Source organism: Pyrgilauda ruficollis, unplaced genomic scaffold (assembly GCF_017590135.1).
Source record: "Pyrgilauda ruficollis isolate IOZ18807 unplaced genomic scaffold, ASM1759013v1 scaffold204, whole genome shotgun sequence".
In the NCBI taxonomy this organism is placed as follows: Eukaryota; Metazoa; Chordata; class Aves; order Passeriformes; family Passeridae; genus Pyrgilauda; species Pyrgilauda ruficollis.
In genome coordinates, this window is record NW_024519652.1 from 42,280 (window position 1) to 64,223 (window position 21,944).

At 37.5% G+C, this 21,944-nt stretch overlaps 1 protein-coding gene across 4 annotated transcripts in view; it reads left to right on the forward strand.

The window, feature by feature from the left end:
* Positions 1-21,944, forward strand: part of GABPA (GA binding protein transcription factor subunit alpha) — a 29,831-nt gene that overhangs the window by 3,530 nt on the left and 4,357 nt on the right. Inside the window, exons 2-10 of one of the 4 annotated variants that reach the window (XM_041467271.1) lie at positions 896-996; positions 3,541-3,685; positions 4,555-4,639; positions 10,007-10,252; positions 14,274-14,468; positions 15,200-15,256; positions 16,299-16,439; positions 17,785-17,977; positions 21,445-21,495. In XM_041467271.1, coding sequence (XP_041323205.1) covers positions 920-996; positions 3,541-3,685; positions 4,555-4,639; positions 10,007-10,252; positions 14,274-14,468; positions 15,200-15,256; positions 16,299-16,439; positions 17,785-17,977; positions 21,445-21,495 — 1,190 coding nt within the window. In that variant the 5' untranslated portion in view covers positions 896-919. The other 3 variants (XM_041467273.1, XM_041467274.1, XM_041467272.1) reach the window with 3 other exon arrangements.

The following is a 21,944-nucleotide window of genomic DNA, read 5'->3' on the forward strand; positions in this document are numbered from 1 at the left end:
TTTTTTTTTTTTTTTGTTTTTTTTTGTTTTGTTTTTTTGGTTTTTTTTTTTTTTTTTTTTTTTTTTGTTCCTCAGTACTTCTACTTTCTACTTCTTTTACTGTGAATTCATGATGTTATTTATTGTAAACTGTTAATATAATTTGGCCTGGTTTTTATCATGCATATTTCATAGTTATGGTATATGTGCTGGTTAGTGAAAAACAGCAATACCAGACTATGTCTTTACAAACCAAGTGCTGTAATTCTTTGTTTCCCACTTATGTTCCCAACAGATTCCAGTGTTCTACCGAGCATGAAAATCTGTAGTGTTAGTGAGAATGTCATCAGAGAATAGCTTTTCATTTAATTACTAACATCCTGCTTTAGTATGGGACTTCACAAGATACATTAATTGTGCTCATGCTATCAACGGTTCACCTATGGGAGACATGGGTGGAAAGATGAGATTATTCAACACTTTGTTGTTGACTTTATTTGCCTATGAAGAAATCATGCATCTTCTCACTAATTGCCTCCTGCAGCATTTAATGTAAAATGCTGCTTAAATTTATAAGCATCTTTCAGCCATGCTAGGAAGGTAGTTTGGATTTTCAGATGTGCTTTGCTGTAGGTGGCTTGTAGCAACAACAAAAAAAATCCATAAATATGGGTGCCTCCAAGAGAATCAGGCTTTGGGCTCTGTGCAAATGTCTTAATAGTCCCATGTTTTCTTCTAGAACATTTATTTGAAAACAGGTCTAGTAATATATTTTGTGAAATATCCGCTTTTGGATTTATTTTTGTCTTTAAAAGACTATTCTGGTATTTGATTTTAAAAATCTGTGATAGGACACAAAATATTGTTTAGTCTTGTTGGTCTGTGACGTACGCAAAAAATTCTTTTCTGTTCATAGCTCTGTTCTTAAGACATTGCAGCCATGACTAAGAGAGAGGCAGAGGAGCTGATAGAAATAGAGATTGATGGAACTGAGAAACAGGAATGCACTGAAGAAAGGTATGTAATGTACTGTCTTTGCTTTCTGGGATCCTTAGGCAGCAATTAATTGACTAATATGTTTTTTTGTTTCCTGTCTAATTAAATGGCGGTTTTCCAGAAGTTGAGATGTATAGGAAAGCAGTATAGTGTTGTCATGTTCCTCAACTTTAATTATCTAAATCCCAAACTGTTTCGGTTATCTCTTGCTATGTTATTGGTATTTTACTTTTCCTATTTTCATGTCTGCAGTAGTATGTCTGTGTGTGTGCTGCAAACATTTCAGCTTCAGTGGATCCCTCTGAGGGATTGAGATGGACCTTTCTATATCTCCAGTCCTTTGCTTTACTGTTATACAGGATTTGTACAGGATGATTTGTTTTAAACAGAGCAGAAACGATGCTTGCTATCAACTATAGTATTGTTAGGGCCATTGAAACCATACATACTGAAGTAGGATGCTCTCTGATTTAATTACTTCAGCCTGGATTTTTAGTTTCAAATGCTTCCCTTCTAATTTTCACTACTGTGTTTGGAAGCTCAGAGCATCAGTTAATGTGTAGGATAGTGCTGCAATCTGGTCTAAGCACAGAAGAGCAAAGAAAACTAATTCTCTGTGAATAAAACAGATTGAACACAGAAAAGTATGAAATATAACCCAAAACTTGATTAAAACCAAATGAGGTTAGATGTTGATACAAAAACAGTATGATATATTTTATTTAATACTAAAAGAGGTAAGGAGAAAGAAAGAAAAAAAGAAATAGAGGTGGGAGGCGGTGTCAGGGAGAGTGACAGAGATTAAGCAGAAACTTAACAGCACTTCCAAGGTCCCCAGTGACGTCTCACTGCTTCCCTCCATCTGGTCTTCTTACCAGTGAGGGTCCCTGCTGAAAAGTATAGAATCCAATGGATTAATATACATTTGGGCAGGTGGGAACACACGGGAACCTACGGGCAGTGGGGCAAGTTTGACACTGTCCCTTGCAAGACTGCAGATCTGTTGCATCACGTGCAGTGCAGGATCTGGGGCCCCTTTGGTGGGGGGCCTTTGTTGAGCCAGGACACCCCCTCAGTTGTCCCTGACATGTTGTCCCTCACACAGATGTGGCCTTCCAGGGATGGAAGGCCCCACAGCTGGGCCAGTCTGCCCAGTGGAGGATGGGTGTTCACTGCATCTGGCCAGAGGCCATGCCACCCACCCAAACCCTCTCCTCCCTCCCTGCTTTTGTGTAGGGATCTGTGGGAGCTTGGCATCAGAAAAACCTGGGGCTGTGGCCTCCACCCCAAAGGTAGCTGGGCTTAATCCTTTTGTGATAAATAAGTAATGCGATGGTTGACTGTCACAATTAAAAGGCAAATATTATGTGTATGTTAAGAGAAGTTTTATAGTTATGTTTTATCTCCCTCTTGCATTGTTATCACGGGGTGACCTGAGTAGTCAGGACATTTGAGCAGGTTGGCTTGTTACTGTGGTGGCACCCGACTTCCAATCAAGATGTAAAGAAGTGAACTCCACCACTGGACAGTGAAAAAGGAGTCGATGGACAGACCTTTGGGTGGAGCTAAAGGGTTAAAAGGCAAAACATCCATTGTGTAGATGAGCATGTGGTAGGAAAAATCCTTTGCTCCTGGCGCTGCACTATTTTCTCTATTCAGTCTTCTGTTGTATTTTTCATAAGGTTTTAATAAACTTTTTAAAATTTTTAGAAGTGAGTATCATTTATCGCACTCTTGTGAATGTATTCTTTTCCCCCAGCCCAGACTTAGGTCACTTTAGCTTATGTCTATTAACTTGCAGTTGAGGACCTCAAGTCAGGAGGCCCATTCAGGGTGCAGTTCTTTTTACCTACTTTTGCTATAATAGGCAAAAGTCCTTCATAAAGATGTTTAAGGCATATACCATAACATTTCAGTCTCCAACAGGCAGAAAGAACTGAGGCTGGTTAGGTTAACTACACTTTAAGAGCCTATTCTGGAGAACTGATTCAAAGCCACTTACTAGTTTCTTACTGTTCTAAGTTCCTTATGTATTTCTACCACTTACAGACTGTGTACATTCTGATTTCCTTCTGTGTATATGAAGAGAGTGCATAAGGTCATTGTTGTAATGTGTCCCATAACAATGACATTTCTGAATGCCTGTGCCAATACTGTCAGTGTTGTAGTGTGGGACAACCATGTCATGTGGCTCATAGTTCCTTCAAGGCTCCATGTTGCTGTACTTCCTTCTGATTGTCCCTTTTATGTGTTAAGCTTATTATTCTTGTACTGACGGGTGAAAAGACATGGAAAGTTGCTATGTATGAGCATTTTTTTCCTTCTATTTTCCCTGTGTTTCTGTGCTTGCTTTTAACTTGAATATATTTTAAATTCAGTCCAGTCAAAGCAAATAAAATCAGTTTACATGCAAGTATTATTAAGTATTAAGTATTATTAAGTATATCAAGATTTGAGAGTCAGTATTATTTTTTATTTAGTTTATTTCCAACTTTTATTAAGTTTTCCTATACCTGCTCTATTAACATGTGAGTAATGATTTATTGTATTAATTTGCTATTTAAGCATTGTCGAGCAAAGTTACACCACCGCAGAATTTGTTAGTCAGGCTATTGACATCAGTGAACCCATTGGAAACCTTAAGAAGTTGCTGGAACCCAGACTGCAGTGTTCCTTGGATGCACACGAGATTTGTCTGCAAGATATCCAGGTAAATTGAAAGGTTATGAAACATTTAGCTTCGTAATGGAGAAGTGTTTTACATACTTTTTCCCTTTTTTCCATTGTCTGTGGAATTCGTGTTTCATGTGGACTATTAGCTACAATTAAGTGTTTAATTTCATGTCAGGTTCATTATCATCAGGCCATTTAATATATGCACACTAATTCAGTGTGAATACAATCAAAATATTCTGGGAGTTCCTGGTGTGCAGTTAAGAAACCACCTTGCAAGTGAAAGAAGAATGAGGGTGATGACCATACTACTTTCTCTTGAGGTAGCCCACATAATTTGTTGCTGCCAGAACTTCCATAATTCTAATCTTGTTGTTAATCTAAATGAGAAGGTTTCTATATTATTGAGGTATAGAGATAGCAAAGCATTACTCAAGAAATTCCCCCCCCAAGATTTTTACAGGCATTGGCACATGTTAGACAGTGTAACTGTTTTGTGTTTTATTTGAAGCTACAATCAGACATCTGTGGCTTTTCCAGAAACAGCAGGAGAATATTGTTATAAGGATAAGAATTTTTATGATGGTGTTAAAAACTCAGAGAAGGAACTGTAGATAGTTTTCAGGTAGTGAAGGTACCTCCTCCTATTGCATTACTTCTTTTAGGTCAAAAAATGTTCCTGTAGGCAGAAATATCTTAAACAGAACAGAGTGGCAAGTTTCAAATACGATCAATTTTTTTTCTGTTATGTACTATATCTAGACAGTACTAAAAATATTTGCATGCTTATTCAGAAAATTTGCTGCAGGCACCCAGTGTTTCTAAAATTTAAAGGAAAGTTAGTTTATTGTATCTATGAGACTAATACATATTTTAATTTTTTTAATTTTTAATGCTTTTATCAAGCTGGACCCAGATCGAAGCCTTTTTGATCAAGGAGTGAAAACAGATGGAACAGTGCAACTCAGTGTACAAGTAATATCTAGGCAAGGTAAGCAGTTACATTTGTCTGTTGTACAGACAAACTAATATTGCACGAATACTTGTGAGCAAACCTAATCTCCTATTCCTGGCTGTAAAATTGAGAAAATCAATGAATGGTCACAGAGCTTCAGATTGTCTTTTTCATTGTGTACTGTAGTTCTAAGAAGTAAAATTAAAATAAATGTCATGCACTGATGCTATTTGAAATGTTTTTTAAAGGAATTTCATATTGTTTTTATAAGTAACAAAATTAAACACAAATTCAGAACCCAAACAACTTTTAGTCAAGTAGTATCAGTTACAGTATGAGGTTTTCCTCAAGGTTGAGTAGTTACTCATATCAGACCAAATATTGACTCAGGCAAAAGATTTTTGTGTAGGTAGGTGTCAATTTCATCCCTGTGAGGTGAGTGAGCTTGTGTGCTTTAGAACAATTACATTTTGAAAGTAAATGTAGCTAACTAAAAATCCTTATCAAGGTCCATGATCACTGTCTATTGTCTCTTTTCTTTGGATGAGAAGTCAGAATAAGCCAGTGTGTAAGAGGAACATTAACCAGTTGGATACGGATTTGTTAAGGCGTAGTTTTTATTTGTATTATCTGATGTGGCAGGATTTCCCCTTGTCAAATACTCAGGAACTAGCAGCTTCATTGTTTTACTTTTTAACCTAGTTTTCTGCTTTGGCCCCTCCATATGTCTTGAATGGAAGGACAGCCAGACAGCCACCACTCTTTATAGACAATGTACATATTGGGCTGTGGGAACATCTACAGGTGTTTATTTCTGTATTTTTAAACAGGGGCAAGTTCATACAGGCATAGATTAGTTATCTGTTTTGAGTTACATCAGCAAAGCAAATGAGCAACATTTGGAGTGCACTTTTTGTTTACTTTTGGCTTCGTTGTAGATTAAACAGAAGAAAACTTTTCTGCTTTGTATTAATAGTCTTCAGTAAGACACAATTTGCATTTAATGCTGAGTGTCAGGTGACTAGTGCTAGGTTGAGTCCTCAGTTCCCCATAGGTAATGGGAAGTATACTACCTTTCTACTTATAAAATAGAATGGAAATATCCTTCAGAGAACTAGAATAACTGCTCTTAATTCATGCCCAGTAACTTCTAGTATTCAGTGCTCAGACTTGCATTTTCAAAAGGATGTGAGTGATGAATATCTTTACTATCATCTTCATATTTGTCATGGTTTTGCATGGGGGACATTTAGAGAAATGATACAAAGCTTCCAGCCACTGGAAAGCTGGATGCGCCTCTGTGAAAAACACATGTTAAAGAGGAAAGAAGTGCAGGAACTTCCTCTTTCTCTTCTGGTCTGCAAAGAGGTAATATGCCCTGGCCCCCTGACTCAGCCAGGCCAGGGCCAGGCGGTCCTGCCCACAGGGCTGGGCCCCTTCCCCTTGAAGCACCTGCTGGCCCCCTGCCATCGGCTGCCAGGCAGGTCAGGGAGTGCCATGGGCTGGGCCGGGCAGGCTCTGCATAGGGCCAGGCCCTGCTCTGGGGGTCTGAGGGGCTCACCAAGCCCCATCCTGCCTGGGCTGGGCCCCAGCAGCTGCCAGGCAGGGAAGGCTGCGGAGCCCTGGCTGAAGCAGGGCTGGGCCATGGCTGTTAAGATCTCACCACCAGGTCCCCTCCCCACAGCGCGGCCACCGCACAAGATCAAGCGTCTGAGACCAGGGGCAGCCCTGCAACCTGTGCAGAGGGGCCCTGTGGCTGGAATTGAATGCAGAGAAAACCAAAGACCAGCCATGCAGCTGATCCTGACATAGCCCCAGCTGGAAGTTCCCGCCTCTGGCACCGAGTGACCATCTGCAGGCCCTGGGCAAGATGTTAACTCTTTCAGTGCTTCAGTCGTCCCTTGAGAGAGAGAAAGGAACAAGATGCAAGTATGTAAAGGAGCGACATGAAGACACCAAGGTCAGCGAAGAAGAAGTCAAGTCCCAGATGGGAGGGATGAGGAGATGCCTTGGTCTTGGAGCTGAAATACTTTTGTAAAGCTGTAGAGAAAAGACTGTGTTTCCCTGTAACACATGAAAACCATGGGGAGATGAAGGGTGCAATTTGATATCGAGCAAAGGCTTCCATGCTAAAGTAAGCAGATGTTAAAGTAGCTGTGGTCCTATGAGAAGTTTGAACAGAGGAGAGAAGAGTGGTCCTGTACCCCCAGGAGAAGGTCTCTGTTCTCAGATGTAAAGATGATTTTAGAGATAGATAATGAGAACTTTTGCCTTTGAACAGCTGATCTTTAAAACAATACTTCATAAGTTGACATGGCCCATAAACACAGCTGTGGGAAAAGCTTGTGGAAAATGGGAGGGACTTCAAAATTGCAGATTTCCCTGGGTGGCTGCTATTCATGACAAATTGAGAGCCATGAGAGAACTGGCTTTTTTTCCTTCGTGGAGAAGTCTCCATAACATTAACAAGAGAGACTTCTCTCCCTAAGTGAACTGAAGAAAGACTATTCTGGAGATAGTAAACTGACTGAAATTTTAAGTTTTGTTTCTTTACGTTGCCAGTGGAAAAGAAAAGGTTGTGGGGGAGGAGGAGAAGTGTTCTGAAGGTTTTGTTCTGATTCTTACTATTCTTTATTTTAGTTATTGTTAATAAATTTTTCATTATACCCTTTTAAAGTTTTGAGCCTGCTTTGCCCTTCTCCTAATCCTACTTCACAGCAGGAAGTGAGCACATTGGTGGTTGGCCAGTGCTGAACCCACCACACTCCTTGGTGCGCCACCTGGGGAATTTCAAAATTGGCGAACCAAAACCACAAGTTTCCACCCGTTTTTGAGCTGAAACCGCCACAATGTTCTTCCTGTGTTTCGTTTTTTCCCTTTAATGTAAACTGATCATGATAACTCAAGGAACTCCTTGCTCCATGCCCCCATCACACCTTGTCTCTCTCTCTCCCTCCCTCCCCCCATCCCTGTCTCCCATCTTAAAAGAAACACTTGAATATTAAGTACTTCTGTGTCACTTTGGAAAACTCCTCAGTGTTGTTTTTCAGACCTTCAGACTTTAGCAGCTCCTAAGATACCTGTTGTTGAAGGCATGTAAAATATGGCAGGGCAGAATATCAGAAAACAAATAGTATGCATATAAACAAAATGAAGATACTTGAATCACTAACAGGAAAATGGACTTGTTACTCTTGACCACAGTATCCCTTTGAGCCAGATGGGAAAAAACGGTTTCTTACTCCATCCTCATATTTTACTGCATGAATGAGGTTTTGAGAAACTCTCAGTTCACTTACGTTTATTTTCCCCTCACTTATGTAATGTAAGAATTCAACTAAGGGTAATCAGTGATGCTAATCCTTGTGTTGGATTGGATTCTTTCATTTCTTGAAAGAAAAGCTGCTATGTCAGTTCAAATGTTCTACCAAATTTTGATGAGATGGCTTAAAATTCAAAGACAACAGGTGAAACATAATTTTTCTTCTGTAGTTAAACTTGAGTGTAGTAGTTCAAGTTAAACTTGAGTAGTTCTTTTATAGCATTTCATTCTACAGCAGATAAAATAGCATTCCTATTTTTTCATTTTGCTTATAAGACTCTTACAGCACTCTGCCTTGCCCTAACTCATTTCCTCTGGTTGAAGTAATGGGAATCTGGAACTGGTCATCTCGTGTCCAATAGGTAAAGGGAGAAGAGATGTGAGGAGAGATGCAGGCAAACCCAGGGAATTAATGTTGTTCTAGTGTTGCAATAAGTTAGATAGCAGATTGTTAATTCACATTTTTACTTACAAGGTGTTTCCTGTACAGAGACTCATTGCTTTGATCTCCATGTTTGTATTGTGGATGAAGCACGAAGTTCTTTCAACGTCGTTTTGTGACACATAGTGAATTATTTTGTTGAGCAATAATGAACTGTACCTCTTTTTTCTTTACGTTCTTTTTTGAGGATCAAAAATAGAATCTTAACCCTTAGTAGCTTCCCTTACCCATTTTGTATGATTTTGAAAGAAGCCTGTGTTGTGCATATTAATTTTTCATGGCCTAGATAAAACACTCTCCTAAGTAAGGTATTTCCTTTTTCTTCATATTTGCTTCTTCATCTAATCAACCACTTACTGGTTGTCAACATCTGTTTTCATGTCCTTGATTTCACATTGCTGAGTTTTGTACTCTAGGGTCTTTATAATGTTTGTTCCCTTTTTAATATTTTTTCAAGCTGAATGCCTGTTAAAATCTAGAGGAATACTTGTCTGGAAAAGACTTGTTTTTTCTTAATTGTCGTACAGGTACATACTCCATTTGTTTTCCCTTACAAAGTATGACTTGATTGTGGATTTAGCATTTAAGGCTGTTACCTGCAGAATCATCTCATGCTGTGCTTTAATATAGATTAGACAGGAAGGACACAAAGTAATATCTTTATGGTGCAAGATACTGAAGTTACTCTGGCCATATGATGTTCTGTGAATCTGACTTTCATCAGCCTAACCATAGTCAAGGTTTTCCAACTCATGATAAAATAGAATTGTAAGGATTCTTTTTTTATGTGAAAATACGGTTGATAAAAATCATTAAAATAAGCATGGTTGTTGGCATTATAATGAAAATTGTATGTTACAAAAATTAAAATAATTTTGAAAAAATCTTCAGTACAGTGTATGAAAATTGATGAGGCACTAGCTGGACAAAACACCTCAGAAGACAGCAGAGAAGGTGGTAATACAAAGCATTAGTGAATGTATTCTTTCTTGCTACAGAATAGATGCAGACATATCTTGTTAGCTCCATGATCTAATACCTGAAATGACAGACAAAAAGCCAAAACATTAATAGCTGATAAAGCCTAAGATGAGAAGAATTTTCTAGGTTTTTTTTAACTTGCTGTTTAACACACTGCCTGCTTCAGAGTACTGAAAGAAAATATTAACTGCTTTGTGTAGACCCCAGAGATAATCAGGGAAGTATCGTAAAAGCTGAAAGAAATGCCTTATGGTTGGAGTAAAGCTGGATACTTGTTCTGGGTCCTTTTGGAGGTTGCTTTTTCTATTTGTTTTGGGGTTTTTTGTATGGTATATTTCTTACAGACCAAAATGCTGTATTTTATGCTCACAGGCTGACCATTCTGTTCAAGATCTGTGAAATAGATCACTTAAATAAAACAGGAAGCTGTAATACTGAGGGAAGAAGGAGGGACAGCTTTATTATTCACCTTACTAAAGTACATGCTCTATAATAGAGTATGTCATTTTAATTTAGGACACTCACAGAAATTTGATGACACTCCTGTGTCCTGCTTTTTTCCTGAGTTTGGTAGCCCTACTAATCAGAAAGCTTTAAAACAACGTTTTTGTCATATTTGCATTACTGTCTTTAAGTTTTGTGATGTTTCCATGCTTAGGGATGGAGCCCAAGTTGAACATCCTGGAAATCGTGAAGCCTGTGGAGACCGTGGAGGTTGTGATTGATCCAGATGCTCATCATGCAGAGGCTGAAGCTCACCTTGTTGAGGAAGCTCAAGTGATAACCTTGGATGGAGCAAAACATATTGCAACAATTTCAGATGAAACGTCTGAGCAAGTGACACGATGGGCTGCAGCACTGGAAGGCTACCGGAAGGAGCAGGAGCGCCTTGGAATACCTTATGGTAATAGTGCACAGCTATGGGTGTACTCAGTTGGGGGCTGGGCTCAAGGACCTCAGAGGAGGAAACCTGTGGTATGGGTTAGTACAATGCAAATAATCTGCATAAGGGACTTGTAGAATCATGGAATGGTTTGGCTTGGAAGGGACCTTAAAGACCATCTGGTTCCAATCCCCTGCCATTGGCAAGGACAACTTCCATTAGATGAGGTTGCTCCAGGCACCGTCTAGCTTAGCCTCGAACACATCTAGGAATGGGGCAGCCACAGCTTTTCTGGGCACTGTGCCAAGGCCTCACCTCTCTCACAGGGAAGAATTTTTTCCTAATACCTAATCTAAAAACCAAGGAAAAGTAAAATGAATGCTCATAATAGTTTCATTAAATGAGTGCTTTTGTGGCAAACTACCTTGTCAATGCAGTTTTTAGAAAGCAGTTTTCTTCCTGCCCTCCTTAAAAATGCATGTGTTAGTGATAAAGCTCTTCAGGTGCATGTGGAATTGAACAGATTCAGTATTGGGGCATTGCCTGTAAAGTTGCGGAAACAAATTGTTCATGGTCTGGAAGATGGTGAATATTCTGTTAAATTAGATTTTGTATGAGAAGCTGTGCTGGACTTCTTCATACTGGAGGAAGATGATTCAGAACTGAAAAAAAATATTCTTCTAGATTATCATCCTTTTTGTGAGTTAATGTTGTTACTTAGCAGGTTGCTCTTTTAATGTTAGCTTAAAAAACATCTCTGAATGTCTGTTTAATGACTGTTTAATGACTGTTTAATGAATGCTAATGACTGGAACTGTGGGATGTAGACTTCTATCATGTCTGGGAGATGATCCAGCTGAATTGCTTCTTATGACTGGCAGAAATGTACTGTCAAGACGTATCAGGAAGCTGTTCTACATGAGCAGACCTGTAAAACTGGAATGTATTTGGCTAGGGGGAAGTTTGGAAGGATTTAAGAATTCCAGTCAAGTCATAGGTCTTTGCAGGACATGCAGCTTGCCAATATTTTGAGCATATTTTTGATAACTAACTAAAGCAAAGGCTTTTTCATGGCTTTTTGGTTTTCTCATTGGTAAGCACTTCAGAAATAGTTTTCCTCATGTTATGTCTGTTGATAATCAGGGATTTGATGTGTAATGTTTGGAAAAAAAAAGTGAGGGATTATCAGAAGCAGACTAATGCTTTTCATCATGCTGTCACATTAATATTAGAATAAAATTACTGAAACCAATGTTGTTATGTTGAATAATATTTTTAATAAACTTTAATAATGTTGATTCTTTAAGAAAACCCTATAACCACAACTGTGGCTTCAAAAGTTCAATGATTTTTGGGCCATAGGAGTGCAGATTTTTCAGGAAAATCTTATTATTTCATTACGACAGAGATCCATAGATTATGAAAAATAGTGTTCTCTTGATATCAAAAAAATGTGCTAAATTAGACTCCTAAAAAGAATAACATTTTAAATGTTTTGTGAGTAGACATTACAGGGACTTGGGCTGAAATAAGGTGCCCCTAAGTTCTGCATTATAATCCAAAATTATTTATTGAATCTTTTCAGAAGACAGGATGCATTGATGTTAAGAATCAAGGCTAGTCAATAATCATCCAGAAAAGTAGGGTTCATTGTCTTCATTCTTACAGGCTTCTCTGGTTTGCTGCAAATGGAAAACTACCATTTAGCAGGTCTTTAAAATGTTGTTTTATGTTATGTTTTGGGTGGATTTTATTAGAGATTATAAATATTTTTCTGTTACAAGTATTTCTGCTATTAGAATCCAAATATTTGGTACCTAGAAGGAAGGAAAATAGTAATTATGATGAGAAATAAATGCAGAAAACAGAGCAGCAGAAAGCTTGGAAATCACAGAAGTGGTTAGAGAAAGTAATGATTTTTGTTTCCTTGCAGATTGTGTTCTCTCAATGAGAACAAATTAGCAGCTTTTTGATGGAAGCTCACTGTTGCTGATGTTTGGTAGATCAACCTTCTTGTGGTGTCTTTTGCCACAGGATTACATTGCTCTGTTTTAGGTAGCATTACTGAAATTGATACCATGTAGCTGTTCTTTGTTAACCAAAATTAAATTGTAGCTCCTAGATAAATGTTTATAGATTTAGGATACTTTTCTTTCTCTAAATCTTAATTTCATTAATCTTTCTTAATGCTTAATTTTATTTGTTTTAAATCTTAAAATAAAAAATTGTCAAGGTGACATCTGCTTGGAATATCAGAATTTAAAAATACATAATCACTCTGCTCCAGTGAAAAGCAGATGTCCCTACTTTAGTTTCTTGTTCTTACGTGTTGGCAATTTTAATATGTTGTATACCATGTTAACATCCCAAAACTTGATGGTCTGGCTAAAAAGGTTGTGCAGAAGCAATCACTCACCTCCAGTAAGCCAATGCTCAGACAGGCTCTATGCAAGGGTGTGGCAGTCATATTTTCTGGAAAAATCCCTTCACCCAGGATTTATCTCCTGGGAAGATGAGAAGCCTCAGAGAAAAAAAGGAAACAATATTATCTAATTTGCTTCTCCTGTGTTTTGCTGCTTTGGAATCTGGTTGGAGATTGTTTATCCAACAGGTGATTGTTTCATTGGATTCATGTGAATTGTTTTGACTAAATGGCCAGTCAGGGTCAATCTGTGTCAGGTTCTGGAGGGAAAGTCACAAGTGTCTTTTAGCCTTCTGTCTGTATCCTTTCTGTATTCTTTAGTATAGTTTAGTTTAGTATTCTTTAACATAATATATATTATAAAATAATAAATTAGCCTTCTAAGAACATGGAGTCAGATTCATCATTTCCTTTCTACATCTGGGAACCCTGCAAATACAGTACTGTTAAGTTGTTTGTCCCGGGCCAGTTCTTATAAGTGTCATTAGGAGGTGCATTCCTACACAGTACAAGGGATACTTAAAAAAAACCTGATCCTGAGTTTTATTGCCCAGTATTCCCTGTAGTGTGGAATATGCCTTTGTCTGTTGAGGTCAGCTGTCCCTCCTCAGTTTCGTGTGCACCCCCTGTCTACTCACTGGGGTGGCTGAATGAGAAACAGAGAAGATCTTGCATTGGAGTCCAACAGTCTGACAAGATAGTCTGTCCTTCTAGATATTCCATGTGTGGAGGGTGTAATATTGAATATCAGATTTACTTGAGAGTCATTGATATTACATGGGAATTCTGGTTTAGTAGAGTGATACGAGGTACATTAAAACCTAGCACAGAGGTAAAATATACTTGAATGAATACAGCAGTTTCAGAACATTGCACAATCCCAATCCCTATCCCAACAGTATTCCTGGTACAGGTGTCTATAATATACTCACCGTCACAAGGTTAAGTGTTCCTGATGGCCAGGAAGGAGAGCATGGGTTGCAACCAACTCAAGCCCATTGTTCTCTTTGAAATTCACTTGCTAGTTTTGTGGTTTATATTCTCTGTGTTGGGCTAAGCCACACCTTCGTGGCCTCTGCAGGCGCTGCTCAGCAGTGGTCAAAACATCTCAGTGTTATTAATAGTGGTTTGGTCACCAGCCTAAAGTACAAAACAATAGGGGCTTCTGGGAAGAAAATTAATCCATCCCAGACATACCCAGTGGTGGTTTTTGTCAGCAGAAACTGAGATTATGTGAATGAGTTTAGAATGTAGTATTTTGTCATAATCACAAACTGATCAACATCTTCGAAGGAGAGTATCCTTCTGTGGGAGAGGGCACTCTTTTCTTGAAGCTGAAGACCAGTGGAAGAAGAAAATTCTTTTTTTTTGTGTTTGAGATATGTCAGGCATAGATCTGATGTAAAAACTTTCTCTAAAGAAAATCGTTCTTTCACCCTTTCCATCACCCCACCAACCCACACCATTCCATCACAATTTTAAGTGCAGTCACCAACTTTCCAGGTAGATTTGGTCTCAGTAACTCTGCTTCTTGTTGTGCTTTTACTCTTATGGAAGTTATTATATAATAACCTTGCAGTGTATGATGAGGTGATTTGCAGTTTCATCCCTCTTTTCCAGACCCAGTTCAGTGGTCGACAGACCAGGTGCTCCACTGGGTGGTGTGGGTAATGAAGGAGTTCAGCATGACTGACATCGACCTCAATGCACTCAGCATTCCTGGGCGGGACCTCTGCAACCTCAGCCAAGAAGATTTCTTCCAGCGTGTCCCACGGGGAGAAATCCTCTGGAGCCACCTGGAACTTCTTCGAAAGTGTATGGCAGTTTGGTTTTTTATTTAGACTTTTTTTCTTGAACTATGAAACCAATTATGAGCAGTCATTTTTCCTTTACTTGATGTTGATGGTAAAAACGAGGGTATCAATACAAGATAAGAGAATGTCTGCTGCCATGAAACGTTGCATACTAAACACTGCCTGTCTTTTATCAAACCTCATAACTGATGGAAGGTAGTGAATGATTATTCCACCTTTGTTTTTTATAAAGCTTCATAGTTTGTGCATCCACTGAATTTGTTAGTTCTATAATTAAATATTGACTTTAAGTTATTAAGTGTACATTTCTCTGTCATATTGAAGTGGAGATTTTTAAGCACAGGAAGTGAAATCTTAGATGGTACACAACACAGCTGCTAAGTGATGCATTGTATGTGCCTAATACAGTAACATAATAAATATATGTGCATTTCAGATGTACTGTGCTTGGAGGTAACTTGCTAGACTAATAACTAATTCTGTCTTCATTTACATAATATAGCAGAAGGTTTTTGGGGATGGAGCTAGTGGAAATTTGCCATGTACACCCTTCTAAAAATGAGTGACAGATGTTAAACGTCTCCACTTATAAGACCATGAACTGTACATGTCTCTTGCAAATGGATACCAAATTTTTCTTTCCTCTATGAAATAAGAAAGTTTTTGATCTTCAGGTGACTTGTTATTTGTGGGTTAAATATAAACCTGTTGGTTTTTTTTTCCAATTTGTAGATGTGTTGGCTAGCCAAGAACACTCTGGAGAAATAGCAACTGTTACAATTGATCAGCGTAAGTACTTCTGTCAGCATTAATTCACATAATTTACTGTGTGCAGGTTTAGCACTGTACTGTGGTTCAGAAGTATGATAGTACAACATTTAGAAAATTACTTGAGAGAGTATTTTTCCTTGGGAAAGGGAGGAGGACATATTTTAAACTTTAAAACATAACATTGAGTTTCTCTATATTTTGTTACTAGCTGAAAGGTAGTGTTTGACCTGAACTATAGAAGTTTATAACTTTCATTTTGGATGGTAGATTTTTCACTTTCTTGAAATAAGCTGTCTAGGATACATATTTGAGGTTTTTCGTTTTTCAGGGCTTTAGGTTATATATTGCATTAATGAATGGACCTATTTAAATATTAATTTAAAATAAAAAAGTGTTTCCAAAAACTGAAGTGTTCTGTGGAAGAGATGACTTGCTTAGAAACCAATATTAGAAATAATACATCAAATTAACTTTCCAGTTATTTGAAACTCATTCTTTCACCTAAGCAGTGTCATCAATTATTAAAATGAATCAATTTTCAGATAATTTATAAGTATCTTATATGTTAAATAGACATACTGTTTATTACATCCTGTGGTTTTATCTAGTTAAAGCCAGCTTGAGTGGGGCATCTGTATTCTCCTACACCATTGCAATAGAAGGTGTTTGCTGTTTGAATATCAGGTATGGAGGTTGCCAGGTGACTGTAGAGAAAAGGACATTAGGGCAGATCATGTGGGAACAGCATGAAGATAAAACAAGGGCTTGAGAGAGTTTGTATTCTTTCTGTGGAAGCATGTAATACACGTGATGATGAACTAAAACTGGTGTTTTATCTGTAATGTGACACTTCTGCAATGAGTCTAAAACTGCAATTTTCATATAAGAGATAAAAAGGTCTTTAAATTATATTTAGCATTGTGACTTAATGCAATGTGCCTTTTTAGCAAAGGAAAAAACTAGTTTCTAGATGTTATGATAATACAGGTAATAATAAAATATGCCTATTTCTGTGCAAGCAATTTATTGTTAATGTTCTGCAACATTCTCTGCTCTACAGCTGTGCAGATTATACCAGCATCTGTACAGCCTGCTACCCCAACCACCATCAAAGTGATAAACAGCAGTGCAAAAGCAGCTAAAGTACAGAGAGCTCCAAGGATCTCTGGGGAAGATAGGAGCTCTCCTGGGAACAGAACAGGTATTGCCTCCACTGTTTTTACATGCTAATGCGCTGAACACTGACCCATTAATTTGAACTGCAGTTTGGTGAGATGTGTCTTTGTAGCTCCAAATGTGAGGTTTGTAGGGGTCTTTGTGAAGGGAGTGGTGTGAAGGGAGCCATAGGTACAAAAATCTGTGGTAAGCACAGGCAGCCCTGGCAGGTTGGTCAGCTCACAGGCACCATGTCAACATGATGCTGCAGTTTTTTTCCATTCTGAAGCAAATAAAATGGATGTATTTCCCCACCACTTAACAATCTGTCCTCTCAAACCACTGCAAGGCATTTATTCGAGCTTTTAACTTCTTTCTGTTTGTAGAAAGGGAAGAAAATAAACTATGTTGTAAAATGTGGCCTAGCTGCTACTTGCACTATCTGTTGTGCTCCTCCTCTGTTTTTCCCCAATCTGGTGACTTCAAAATTTATAAAGTTTCATATTTCTTTTTTAGTTGAATGAATGCATGTCTGGAAAACTGCACACTAAATTCGTAGTTTAATTTTGGAATCACTGTTATTTGTACATACTCTTTGATTATTAATTTCTTTATTTTTTTCTTGCCATCATTTTTGTTTTGCTTCTCTTTAATGTTGTGAATTTTTCTGTTAAATCCTTCTTTCTCTTCCTCCTTGAATTTTTATTTGTTTTAGACTCTATAAAGGCATCTATGACATCCGTCTAATGATGTCATTCAGAATTTTAAGGCTAAGGTTTTATTAGCTGACGTTAGTGAGGAATACTGTGTGTTTCTCTCTTTAGTCATCAGGTCTGCTCTCTTTATCTCGTTGAGAATTTAGGAATTTTACTGTGGGTACTTGAGTTAGGAAAAAATCTTAATGATTGGATGTGAAAGATGCAACAGTGATATAAACTGAAATTTGAGTGTTTCTTCTGTCTTTTTCATATTTCGTGGTGAAAATTTGAGACCAAATTTTTTTTAAAAAAATAGCTATTACACATATATGTGTGTATGTGTGAAGAGGAATTAGCAGCTCTTGATAAATCTGTTCTGTTTTAAAGACAGATATGCTTCTAAATTATTATGTTGAGGAAGTTGTGTTTTTTTAAGTTCTAGGGGAAGATTTATGTGAAATCTTGATTAATTTTTTCCTGTATTGATAATTTTTTTAATAAAAATGGGTACTGATAACTTTGCAGGAAAATATTTGTAAAAGGAACATTAGAAGGGATTAATTAAGTGAAAGTTTTCCTTCCATCATATAGTCTATGCTGGTCTGCTTTAATATGTTGGTTGCAAGTTTTTAGCCATGAATGGAACATGAAAAGGACAAGTTGAACTGAAACTTGTTATTCCTGTTTTAACAGGGAACAACGGCCAGATCCAGCTGTGGCAGTTTTTATTAGAACTTCTCACAGACAAAGATGCTCGGGACTGTATTTCTTGGGTTGGTGATGAAGGAGAGTTTAAATTGAATCAACCTGAGCTGGTTGCACAGAAATGGGGACAGCGCAAGAACAAGCCCACAATGAACTATGAGAAGCTTAGTCGGGCTTTGAGGTAAGAAAATTAAGGAACTCATGGGGTATTATTTGCTTTCATTTGGTTATCTCATTTTTAAGTAACATAATGCAAAACTTGCCTTTTTTAGTAAAGGCAAGTCTTCTGAAGCTGGTCCTTGCAATGAGATCCTGCTAATTGCAGGGGAGGGGTATTTGCTGGGCTTTTTGCCTTTGTGGTTTTTTTTTTTTGTTTTTTTTTTTTTTTTTTTTTTTTTTTTTCTTTCATTTTTAAAGAAGCTAGTAGAATAACTCATTGAAAATAGATTTTCTTTTTTCAGGATCATTAATTTGGGTTGCTCACTTCCAGAAATATACCTGGTTTTTGTTTATCATCAATATTTATGCTTTTAGTAGCATGCCAAACAATTTTGATTATTGATGAAAGATATAAAAATATGTGAATTATTAACTTATTTTTATGTTCTACTGTCTGTATTCTTCTTGCTCTTGTTTTGAAATAAAGCAGATACTTGTCTGTAATTGTTAGTGATTTTCTGTATGCACGAACCTTTTCTAACTTCAAATATTCATTATTTCATGTCATTGTTCTTATTGTGTGGATCTTAAATTGAAAAATACAGTCGACAGCCATGTTCCAACAGTTGCCTTTCCAACATCACAGTGATCTGAAGAAATGAAAGTATTTCAGTACCTTCATTTGGTTGAGATTTTTAGTTTGACATTGATAAAAGGGACTTTTATTGATTTACTGTGGGTGATTTACTGTACTTGAAGAGGGGGAAGAGTGCAAGTACCTGAATTTTAAACTACTTTTCCCTGATTGTTTTAGTCTCTGGAATAATTTGAAAATTCATTCATGTTCTTTGAAATCATTGAGAGTGAACTTCTGATTTCTTATTCTGATATTGTTAAATATATTTGTCTTGATTTGTTTTCAAGAAAGAAGTTTTTTGCCTAGTCCTGCAAATTATTCAAGCAGTTTTAGAAATTCTTTTTGCATGAGTGAAGTTGCATTTTGATTGAGGTGTGTGCTTTACTTACTAGCATTTTCACTTTTGGATGTGTGTTGTTTGCTTGGTTGTTTTTTTTTGAAGTGAACTCCTCTAGCATTATATAAAAATATCAACTTCTATTTGAAAATACCTCTGTAAGAAATTATGATGAAGTATCATATCCTGGCTTTCTTTACCCTTTATAGGGAGTGTTTAATTTGCATTTGACAGGCATGAGATACACAGCTAAACTATACCCTTTTGTTTGTCTTAGAACTTCTTTAGACACAGTACTGCAGGTGCCAGAATTATTTTGTGTTTGACAGACAAGCAGAAAAATTAATGAAAAACAAATATTTTGAACAATATTAGGTATTGAAAGATGCAACTTATGAGAGTTCCTGAGCCTCAGGTCACTAAAAGCCAGGAGGAGCATTGGTAGGTACTTACTCTCATGCTTTTCCTTAGGTCTCTTGGAGTCTTGTTTCTTTTTTCAGTCTCTTGGAGCCTATTCCTGTTCTACATCAATCTTTAGTCTGGTCTTGCATTATTTATATATTAATGAGAATGTTAATTTTTTTCATAGAATCACAGACTCTCTTGGGTTGGAGGGCTGGAGGAAGTTTCTGGTCTAATCTCCTGCCCAAAGCAGGACCTTTCCAGTACAGCTCTTTCCCAGCCTGTATTGTTCCAATACCATTCCCATGTTTCCAACCTGTGTATCTGTGAGTCTGTGTACTAAAGGCATATGTGAAAACCTTCTGATACATAAAAATTATGTAAACCATGCTGATGTTTTTGGGTTTAGTCAACAAGCTCCACAGAAGATCCCAAAGGCAGCTGAAGAACTTTGGAATAATGTTCTTATCAGTGGGTTATTAAACACCAGTTTGCATAAATCACTACTAGAAAAGTTTCACATTTATATTTTAGTCACAGAATTACAGAATTCGCATTCATCAAAGTGGTTTTATTTTGGCAGCTGCATCATTATTGACATGTTTTCTAACAGTTTAATGTCTGAAGGGATATTTAATGACTCTTGCTGCTCCTGTGATAAACACTGTTGCCAAGCTGAAGTTTAATAAAGTATTATGTGTTTTGTTTACTAATGTATTGAAATCACAGTGTCAATTATTGATTAATACAGGAAATTATGTTGGTACTACTGGGAAATATGCTGACTCTTCTGCCCAGCTGTAGGAAAAGCAGGCATATAGAAACTAGGGCAGAGGGGCAGAAAGGGGAGAGAGGCTTTTTTTTTGTTATAAACATTTATATTTTGTTATATAACATTTACCAACATATTTTGGTAATTTTTCTAAAAATACAGGTCTGTTTAGTTATCCAGTAGGGAGGTAAGACTTGAAGAAAAATAATTCATCTGTATTATTCTGAAACAAAGTTTCCATGTGTCTTGGAATGTTCCAGTAACTTTGTGAATTTGCATGGGTATTTAATTTTACGTATTTTTAGCTTTCTTTATTGAGTAGGCAAATGCTGTAATCAGAAATACATTCAACATAGTATTGAAAATATCCTCTTGCCACATTAACTGATTTTAACTTGAGTGTTTTGAGCATGAGATGTGGGAATCTTGCATGTTTTGGGCCTTCATATAAGCATGATCTAATTTCTTTTGATCCTTTTCCTTTCTGATCGTATCAGTAATGTGGAGTAATTCAAAGTATATTCAGTTTTTTAAAACATTTTTTTACAGCATTTTTTGAGATAGGAATGATTCTGTGGGATTGTGCAATAAATGGAAAGGCTTGTACAGAGTTAACAAACTTTAAAAAAATGATGATTACTGCCACTTGACATATGCCATGGCCACATATTGCAGACTTTGTTTTTCTGCTTCATAATTCCCCAAGTGAGCAGAGCTCAGTTTTTCTATGTCCTCTACCCTGTCATATTCAACATGAGTGTCTGCCCAGTGTTCCCACACTGAACCCAGTGTTCCCTTTCACACACAAGGGACGCACCAGGTTATTGCTCATCCTTCTCCAGTTCTGCCCAATACTACAAGACTCTGCTTCAAAGCTGAACATAAATTATGATCCCACCCTCACGTTTACAGAGTTCAATCAACCCACTGCAACTAAACCTCAATAAGAGGCTGAAAGTGCTGGACAGCATTCCACAGCAGTTCCTTCAGCTGGTGCTGAGATGTTTTGGAGGGCAGGACTGGCATGGAGAATTGCTGGGAGGAAGCTGTAGTAGCAGCCAAGAGTAAGCCTAGAGATGCAGAGAAGGAAATGGAGGAGTTGGGGGAGGCAGGTGGTAGTTTGAGGGGTCGAGTGAGGAGAAGGACTGAAAAGGAAGCATTTATAATTTTATGTTACTCAGGAGAAAGCTGAAGGAGAGCTTTAATAAACAAACCACACTGTCTTTACCCACAGAGCAATAATAAGTTACTCTGACACTTCCTGTACTCCATGACAGACCTCTGCAGTTTCTTGTATGATCTCAGTAACCAGCAGATTTACCAACATTGTTTTCTACACAGCCTGTCTCTCCTCTGTCTTTGGTCCTGCTGCTTAGGTCCCGACCCTCAAAAGTAAGAAATTAAAAGGCTTATTTTTCCAGAACTTGAGATGTCTGAAGAATTTGCTGGGATTCTTAGTTACTTACCTCTTTTCCACTAGAGCTGGGAGTCAGAAGTTCGTCTTTTAATTGACTTAATTTTGCTACTGAGCAAGAATCATCTTTGCTTTATGAACATGTCAAAGGATTGAGTTCTAGACAGTCAGGAAATCTGGGTTTATTTGGGTGATGGTTTTGAGGAAATTATGTTGTGTGAGTTGGTTGAGTTTTTATTATTTTCCAAATTTATCACAAGCTTTCAAGCTCATCAAATCCAAGTTACATCCCAGTCATTTAAGTTTCCTTAATGAGAAATGTGATACACATTCTATTGAAGCTTGTAGTGAGAGTAGAGCAGCAACAAAACTGAAAAATTCTCTCTTCTGTTTTATTGGTGTGACCTAAACTGTCGGGGAGGGGCGG